This window comes from Miscanthus floridulus, chromosome 7, assembly GCF_019320115.1.
Source record: "Miscanthus floridulus cultivar M001 chromosome 7, ASM1932011v1, whole genome shotgun sequence".
NCBI lineage: Eukaryota > Viridiplantae > Streptophyta > Magnoliopsida > Poales > Poaceae > Miscanthus > Miscanthus floridulus.
Window position 1 is genome coordinate 82,395,520 of NC_089586.1, and position 9,959 is coordinate 82,405,478.

The following is a 9,959-nucleotide window of genomic DNA, read 5'->3' on the forward strand; positions in this document are numbered from 1 at the left end:
GAAATATAAGAAAAATATTAAATATATTATTTGACACTTTTCACTATGCCAACTATTTTTGCTAAAATCAGCCTATGTAACTTGTTGTTTTATAGAGGTAGTTGTACTTATTCAAATCGAATGAAATTTGTAAAGTGGACTACTGAGGTCATTTGTAGGCAACTGTAATTTTATTAGAATTTATTAAGCTCTAGAATTATTTATCCTTTAAATCACCCTATTATTTTAGGAAAATAATAAATGGATATAAATAAGTTAGTTATGTTTGACCATGATGTTTTCTAGGGTACTTGTGATACATATGATCTATTGATATTATTAATAGGTCTTAAAAGCAATTGGTTGTATGCAACTAGTTAATTATTGCTTTATAATTCAACTAGATGGTTGCATGTATAGTTTCGTTTGAGTTGATAATTTAATGCTGATAATGATATTTTCTGTAAAACTTGTTAATAACAAAGTTGTAGATAACTTACTTATCCACCATTTGTTAAATTTTTATAGTCATAGACCTTATGGTTTAAGAATTATAGCGGTTAGAAGTCTGCTGGCAAAAATGCTTGCTCTCTGTACATATTTGAATGATCGAATTGTTTAACCTAGATAACTGCTGAATCACATTAAGATGATAAAAATAAAGTTATAGGAAATTTCATAAGCTTTCTAGAATTCCACAACCATATTAGTTTGATGTGCATAACTCCAGTTATGGTCAAAATAAGTGGCTACTATCTTGTAGTCTAGAAAATAATTTACATAAGTGTTTGCTTAAGTAGTAGAGAAAAGATATGCGCTGACTCAGTAAAATAAGATGCAACTTGTTATTACTTTAATGCAATGCTATTGAAAACACTTATGAGGATGCATTCATCACATCATATCATATTATACATGTCATTATATATGCATTCGTAAAATCTTATTCCATGCTCATGCATATAGGATCATCCAAAGAGATAACTCTCCTAGAGTTCAACAAGGAAGCAGAGGAGGATCAGCAGGAGACGTTTCAAGCCGCAGCTCTAGGAGAAGAGGAGCAGACTCTCGAAGATCTCCCTGAGTGCCTGGATCACCGGCCAACCTCTTTCCTCAAAGGCAAGCCCCGGAGCATTCTAAGTCTCCCATGTTTTACAAAATATTATTTGAGTCCTTTATGTTTGATGCATTAGGTTATAAGAGTTGATTGGAAACACTTGATGCATAGAACTACCTTGTCCAGTTACATATACCTTTAACCCTGTGTAGGTTCAGGATCGAATATATGCTTAGCCATGCTTAGATCGGTAGAAGTCGGGTGATTTCCTGTCACATATGAGATATAGGTGGATACCGAAGCATGGTTGGCTATATTTGCTATCGTGGAAAAGAACCATGAGGTAATGAACATGGAGACCGGGCGGAGTCTATGTGTAGGTGGACTCATGTGATTCCATCTGCGCCGATTAAGGACCATACCGTTGTTAGCACTTTTGACAAGATTGAACGCATGCCTCTCACTTAGCTGGCCGAATAACTCGTTCCGACCGCAAAGCCGAGTAGCTCAACTCAGGTCGGGCCCCACTCTATTAGAGTGCGCACTCTAGATGTGTGGGGAGCCAGCCATGAGCCCAAGGGCAGGGTAGTCCTGATCGTCCTAGCAGCTGGTTGTCCCTGATTGTGCGGCGCTGGGCGAACCCGCGAAATGTGTACCTAAGTTGTACTAAAGGTGACCTAAGGTGATCGTTGATCTGATCTGTCTGGGTTTGTGTTAGGAATAAATTCCTAGCTAGTTGAAATCGATTCGAATCGTCGTCTCTCCCGGACAGTGAGAAACTTGGCTAGCCTCAATATCGTAGTAATTGTGTTATGGAATATAATGGTTCCGATGAACATGGAATTACTACACAGGCTATGGTTACTATTGTATGCTACTAAATGATATACTACTTGTTTGACATAAGTTAGTCGCTAATCTAGAGATGAATAGCTATAATTAACTTGATGACTGAATTATAATTGTAAAATTGAGTTAGTCGTTTTTATGCAAAATGTTGTTAAGCTACCTCCACTTATAAAGCCATGCATAATCCTTGGAGTCACATTATTTTTGGTTTACGACGGGTAAGTCTAACTGAATACCTTCTTGTACTCAGGGTTTTATTCCCATTGTTGCAGATGGTATATGTTATCACGGCTATTGCAAGAACTGCTTCTGTCCCACCGTGGACGAGGAGTGAGCCATGGATAGGCATCTCTTATTAATCCTTCTTATATGCTTTTGTGGGAGTTTGATCATGAACTAGCACTATGTATTTGAACTATGATGGCAGATGTTAGTTTCAAACTTTAATTTGTTTCCGCTACTATTTACTGAACTTGGTTTGTAATAACCTTAATTCGTACTCTGATGGATGAATTGTATTTGTGAACTTTATGTAATATGTGGCATGTATGTTGAATCATGTACGATCTTGGTTGTATGTTGATGGTTAATCGAGACCCGTCGTGATACTCAACGGACTACCGGATTTATATGAGCTTAAGTATGACAGTGCGACCGTTTGCGGGCTGCCATTGTACTTATGCTCTTATAAATTGGTCGGTTCTGCTACAGTAGCTACCCTTCTTCGCCAAGCCCCTTCTTCCACAAGCTAGGCCAAGCCTAGCGCCACCTTGAGAGGGTAAGTACTCTTGGGGCACGTACAGTTTGGTTTATGTCTTAAGCTAATAGGCAAGCTTTGGATTAGTAAAAAAACATTTAGTCCATAATGTTATGACTTCAGTGGCTCTTTGGGGAGCACAACGTTCCTTTTTTAATTCTCGCCCTGGCACAGAGTACAGAACTAGAGGATTCTGTGTTCAGTCTAGTGCAAAAGATGATAGAGCAAAACTGCAAAGTTTTGCTGACAAAGCGCTGGATCGGGAGAATGTTTTGCTTTTGGTGGTAAACCTGATCAGCGAGGCGACGACCTTTGAAGAAGCTAGAGTCAGGCAAATGGCTATTCATCTGTGGGAAAATGACCAAGTGGAAGAAGTTCTCTACAACATGGAGCAGGACATTGGTGTGGCCGGGCAAGGTGCCTATATATGCTGCTGTAGTTTGGTTGGATGTTCCAGTTCTTAGCTAAGGAGAGCGCTGTGTGTGCTGGTTCTGCGTGTGTGTTTGTTTTGACCAGTAGTTAAGTTTTTGTGGGGGTAGTGTATTGTCTGGTGGTGGAATCATCAGTTCAATGCTGTATGTCTCTTTGGAGAAGAATCCCTTTCTTGAAAGCCATTTTACACACGCACGCAAACGCTCAAAAAGAATACACTAACACCACCACTACGCGCACAAACAAACATGCACGTCTCCTGCGCACCCTAGAAAATAATTGGATGCTCTAAGCTGGCAACAAGAACAGGCTGGTTCTTTGCTGTTCGCAATTCAAACATCGCTCTGATGGTGTTACCAACATCCAGAGTTTTGAGACCATGGATTGGAATGATAGATAAACACAGAGGCCCCTTCAATAGGCAGTCAAGAAAGAAAACTTCTTTCTTAATACAAAACAAAAACAAAACTTCTTTACACGATCAAGAGGCATGTGACACACCAAAACTATTGCTACTTCCACCTCCACTGGAAGTTGACAACTGCACACTGCTTCATACACTTTTAAAGCAAGGTAGCCTGCATAAGCTTCTTTTACACCTTGAAACATCTCAAGATCCAACCAAGAACGACGGCATGTGGCGCTCTAGTGCCCGCACGAGGTCCTTCCCCTGGCTCTCCGTGCCAGCAGGCTCACCGAGCCGGTGCACCGCCTCCAGCAGCTCCCCCCTCAGCCTTTGGGGTAGCAGCTGCCCACCCGCGCTCACACACTCACGGTACAGTGGCAGGTACGTGATGCCAAGCACCATCTCAGACGGGAGGTCCTCCAGGAAGATCGGGGACGCACCTCTCCTGAGGACCCTCATGACATTCACGAAGTGCATTTCGCCGGTGCTCACCCCTTCAGCAAACGCACCCTGGGACCAGTGTTCTTTCAGGAAGGCAACCAGGTCTGGGGGCTCGCCGTCGGTGCCCCCGGTTGCAATGATGTCTGCGGCCTCGTATGTTGCAGCTGCGTCTCTTAGGAAGTTGGATCTCAGAAGGAAGGTGACACCATCAAGCGACCTGCTGCCCTGGCCCCTTGCAGCTTTGAGGATCTGTGTGCTGAGAGCTTCAAGGATTTGCTGGGGGATATGTGCAAGCAGGTACGAGGCGACCATGAAATGGCCACTGGAGGCAGCAGTCGTCAGGGCAAGGCACATCTCAATGTCAGAGATGCCTCGACTGACGAACCAGTGGACAACCTGCAAGCACCCACGCTCTGCAGCTTTTATCAGAGGGCTAAGGAAAGAACTCACGTTCCCTTCATCAACTAGGCATTCCATTGTGCTAAACTTGCAGTAATGAGAAGCATACACTAGAGCCAGCTCGGTGTCCACAGCCAAGCTATTCTGATATGCAACCTGCATAAAGGGGGCAAACATTACTGTTGCATTGTCATGCTGTTCTTTGTGAAATGTACTTTTCAAAGATATTTAAGGGAGCAATACAATAGTTGACATTTCTAGGATAACACGACATATTTTCAGCGATTATTTACATCTAAACTGGAAGAAAAACCTCTATGCTCACGACCAAAGGTGTCTCTGCACCCAATCAACTCATAAATCTCCCATCTAGGAAGCAGGGGTGAAAGCTTAGTGGAGGTGAAACTGGATTCTCCCCCTACCCCCACCGCCTTGCTCCGTGCACTGACCAGTACCTGCAGTTGTTAGATGCTGTTGCCGCTGGCCGGAGAAGATGAACAGTCCAAATAGTCCGCCGGCCCAAGCATTGAAGGGGGTATATAATGAATGGGTGAAGTGGGCCGTATTACTTTGCCAACAAGTGTACCTATGGTGGCCCAGAAACAAGCAGTCCGATGGCCAGGAAGCCTGCCATTGCTTTCTGTAGCAGTAACAACAAGAATTCTCCCCCTCCCCCTCCACCCAACCACCACCACCACCCACCCCCACTCCTGATTTGGTGCTGCACTCCGCCACTGCTAGGAAGGATCCGATAGGCTGGTTCAGTCGAGGAGAATATTTTCTATGACCATAGCCCAACCATGCCTAGGCTCCTTAAGATCCCATAGAGTATAAATGGAATAAGTCATGTGATACGATTCTATATTTGTTACAGGTAACCTTAATTAGTCCTGCCCATAAAGCACAAAAGCTTCTAGCAATTGTCTACATCTATGGAGAAAGTTATGTTCTGGCAAATGACCACAATCTTGTATGGCATGCACAATTCATTTTTAGTTTTGCGCATGGTCATGCAAATGTCATAATTTTGCAGTGGCCTATAGCCAAACTCAACACTCCCTCCCTTTTGTAATTCTTTGGTACCAATATTTGCCTATTTTTTCCCTTCCCCAGACCCCACTCATGTGGGAGCCTCCGGCACTGGGTCTGCCCTTTTTTGATAATAAAACATTAGGAGTGATCTATATCTTGACGAACACAGTACCAGTATTGTTTTTATGTGAACGCATTGGTGTAATTAGAAACATATTCGAATAAAGAAATATTTAGATTTTTCTTGTATACAACTTTAATTTTTTAATTTGTCAATAAAACTTATAGATTCCTTTTCAGGCCAAAATTGAGAAAGCAAAATCTCAAACTACACTTCAGCATCAACATTTTTCGTTAAACGAGGCCAACATTTCCTACTTTAAGGATATAGTCTCGAGTCTAGATACATAGTTAAAGCTAAAGACTCAAAAGAGGAAGACGATAACAAAATATTGAGAAAAGATAGTTACCCTATCACGAATATGGTTACTTCTGTGAAGAAGAGCAGTATTTCAGGCCAAATTTAGAATAACTGATGACAGCTAAAATGTTCATAAAAAATCTACTTCAGTAACTCAACATTTTAGTTTAACAAGCACACAGGCTAAAGATGGCAGTGGGGCGGGTCTGGACCCGAAACCCGCGGGTTTCAGACCCAGCGGGGGGGGGGGGGGGGGGGTCCAGTTTTCGCCCCACGGGTCTGCAGGTTCGGGGACCCGATTCGGGTCGGGTCGGGTCCAGGATTTTCCCCGCAGGTTCCCGTGGGGACCCAAAATGTTAAAGGCCCGTGTAGAAGCCCAGCCCACAAGTGAATAACCCTAGGTATATAACCAGCAGCAGCCACTCTATCTCACTTCTATCCATCCATTCCCATTCCTCAGTCGTCACAGCCGCCGCCCTGACTCGAGCATGGCGCATAGGTCAGCGCTCGTCCCCGCGCAGGAGCCCTGCCGCTCCGACCTCGCCAAGAGCCGCCGCCCGCCTGACCTCGCGTCTGCGCATGGGAACGCTGCCGCACTCAGGCACCTAGCAGCCTAGGGCCCAGCACCTCCGCCCACTCACCTGCTCGCGTCTCGTCCTGAGGCCTAAGGGCTACTCTGATGGACCAACGGCGGCAGTTCTCCTCAGTCTCACACCTCCTAATGACTTGCTATTGTATTTCTGTGGTCGCATATTATATTATATTGAGATCGTGGAGTCTAGTTTGTTGGGACGGATGAATGGATGCTACTTAGATTGTGAAGATAGCACTCTCGGGTTATGCTCATGTGCTGATGCAACTCGGGTCTCAGGGAGCCCGTCGGGTTTCGGGTCCCCATCGGGTTCGGGGTCGGGTGCAATATTTCACCCGAATCAGGGTTCGGGGCCGGGACGGGTTTTTCTGTCGGGTTTTGGGTGCGGGTCCACGGAAGCTCCACCCGATCCCCCGCCCCGCCCCGTTGCCATCCTTAACACAGGCCCAATCCATTCCTTGGGAAAGCACAAAATCACCTCAGCTGGTTTATAAGTACTTTAAAGGCATGCTCTAAATTCTAGAATGTTAAAAAGTTAGTTAAAAGCCCAAGTGCTCAAAAAGGAAGACAGCATGCAAATGTTAGTTACTTATTACTAACAGCATAGTCAGCAAAGGCATATTGAGCTTCTTAAGGAGTGGGAATAAACCGAAAGATAACACTAGAAGAGGGTAATCCAAAAATTGGAAGTTATTGTGTGTTTAGTTAGATGATCCTATCGAAGCCCAAAAAACCTAACCAAAGGACATGCAGAATTTTGACCATCAGATTAGTTGCCAGTTGCCCTAACTTAACTATACTTTGGGAACCCGTTGTGTTGAACTATACTTTGGGAAGAAAATGAACTTCCATTGACTATGTGTTGGTTGAATGTAAAATTATGAATACAAACATAATATATTCCAAAGTACAGTCAAAAGTTTGGAAGACCCCACATGTGTGACATAGAGTTGCAATAGAAAGATTTCATTAGAAAAGTGTGTATTCTACACATCAGAGTGCAAATCAATGTTAGTATCATCCAGTAATTATATTTGGCATAAACAAAGAGCTTGGTGGCAACAAGCATCAGAAGGACTACAGGTTAAAATATCATCTTAAACTGCAACTAATTCCAGAATTTATGGCTCGGGTAAACATTGTCCACAACTGTATGTCCATTTAAAACATTGCATCTTACTATATGGCTTGCCAAAATTTGCATCTCTAGTAATAGAAGATAAGAAAAACTAAGAAAACAACCTAGAGCTCTGGGTATAATACTTTGGTTATAACTCCATAATCAATAGCTCCTAAAGAAAAGCAAAACATGCTCATTTGGTCATTTAGTATTTGATTAAACAGAATTGTTAACTTCTACACCAAGATTAATGAGAACAACTAAAATTACCTCCAGCAGAATGCGTACAAGTTCAGTACTTCCAAAGCGTGCTGCTTCAAGGAAACACTGATTTACATTGTCAGCGCCTCCTTCCACCAGCAATGATAAAAGGCCCTTAATGGAGACTGCTGAACTCCCAGAAGACCATCCAGGTTCAAATAAACTTGAGAAGAGTGTAAGGGGGAAGCAGACCGCATCAAATGCCTCAGTGAAAATCTTGCCACTTAAGTTGTCACCAGCTATGTCCAAGAAGGTTCTAAATGCTGATAAATGAAACTGTACCTCTTGGAGAGTATTGCAGCTCCATCTGTACCTATGTGTGTCTTCAGAACAATGGTGCATATGAATACACTGTAAAGCCCATTCCATAAACTTCTGCACCTTGGCGCCTGCCTCTATTTTTAGATGCTCGGCACCAGGACAATCTCGCAGACGTTCATGCAATCTAAATTTCAACACCAAAGAAATAACATCACTAATAATGTATTAAGCAATATATTCTGAATAAAAACATTTATATGTAAAGCTGAGAGTCACCTCTCTGCGACGATCTCCTTGCTATCACCCACAGTAATAGCCTTGCTTTGGCAGGCTGCAACACATGATGCAAGCAGCGACGTCCTGAGGATTGCTCTGGCAAAATCCTTTGCCCCTGAGGCCACAATCTTCGCTATCAGACTGTTGAGCCCCTCAAGATCCCGTTTCGTCCGCAAGAACCATATGGCATCAAGGGCAATCGACAGGCCATAATCCAGCATCGACTGCTGATCTGCTAGATCAACAAGACTTTCAGCAAGGCTCCACTGCCGCGAGAACAGCACCAGCTGCAGGGAGTGACCGAAGTCCACCCACCCATGCTCGTCTAGCCCCTGGCTTTGCCCGCACCCATCCGATTCCTGTGTTTCGTCGTCCCCATGACTATGGCTGACGCTGCATCCTCGGTCGTTCTTAGGCGCCAGCGCTGATTCCCTTGCAAACACCACCCCACTAGCCTGGCCAATCTCGTCAACCTCTACCTCCACGAACGGCGATTTCTTCGCCTTCGCCCCGATGCTTCGTGGTTTGCCTTGCTCAACCATTTGATGCAAGAGAGATCCAGGCTGTAATCCAAGCTCACACCATTCTGTCCCCTGCTAAAATAATCCGGCAACTCCTGATCATACAAAGCCGAAGAACCCTAAATCAAGAAGAAATACAACGCCGTTGCGATCAAAACTGTGCCGATCTGCAAACTCGAAGAGTAGAAAATAGCTAGGCATTAATCACAAGAAAGGATTTGAGAGGAACAGGATGATTACGAAACAACTTTTGAGGGGCAGAGAGATCGAACCTGAAACTTGCAAGATCGAAGACCATGCGGTATGGGGGGAATATGAAGGAGAAGGGGAATCAAACATGCAAGGAAAAGCGGAAGGAGATGGGGACAGTATCTTATTTTTCCCCGCTGTGATTTTGATGGGGAGAGAATAATAGAGTTCACAGCCCACCTTGCTGGAGGCGTGGAGGCCACCAAATTTATTAGAATACAGTACAATACAAAGTCTTGGCTTTATGTGCAACTGGCCAGTGGCCACTACCCGCGGAAAAGCGTTGCAGTTACTATTAAGGAAGAAGTTAAAAAATCATAACGAGGGTGCGTTTAGTTGGCCGAAATTTGGATGTGCAAAGTTTGTATAGTGTCAGATTCCCTACTGTAGCATTTCGTTTGTATTTGGTAATAATTGTCCAACCGTTGAGTAATTAGACTCAAAATGTTCGTCTCGTAAAGTACCACCAAACTGTGCAATTAGTTTTTAATTTCGTCTACTTTTAGTATTCCATGCATGTACCGTAAATTTGATGTAACGGAGAATCTTCTTTTTTCATAGTGCCAAAATTGACAACTAAACAAGGGCTAATTAAGATGGTATGCATTCAAAATCATGTACCGGATAAAACCTTCTTGCAACATGAAGGTTCACAGAAATTTGTGAAGGTAGCATCCATAATCATGGGAGGCAGAACAACAGCCCTGTATTGTTAGCCTATATAACTATATAAGCATTGAAATATTTATCGGTGTTTCGAGTAAACACCAACGAGTAAATTTATGTTATTACGTGTCTGGTTTGGATGGTGTGCTAAAAAGACACAAGGTTTATACTGGTTTGGGCACAATGTCCCTACGTCCAGTTCATGGCTGTTGCTCGTGTTATTAGCATCGAATAGTTTAT

At 43.5% G+C, this 9,959-nt stretch overlaps 1 protein-coding gene across 1 annotated transcript; it reads right to left on the reverse strand.

Annotated features, from left to right (window-relative positions):
* Positions 1-3,501: 3,501 nt before the first annotated feature.
* LOC136467176 (ankyrin repeat protein SKIP35-like) lies at positions 3,502-9,234 on the reverse strand. The gene is made up of 4 exons (XM_066465768.1): positions 9,077-9,234; positions 8,284-8,971; positions 7,756-8,191; positions 3,502-4,476 (listed from the first exon to the last, which is right to left on the reverse strand). Exons 2-4 carry the CDS (start codon positions 8,823-8,825, stop codon positions 3,685-3,687), a joined length of 1,770 nt encoding a protein of 589 aa, XP_066321865.1. The 5' UTR covers positions 8,826-8,971; positions 9,077-9,234; the 3' UTR covers positions 3,502-3,684.
* Between the last annotated feature and the right edge of the window lie 725 nt (positions 9,235-9,959).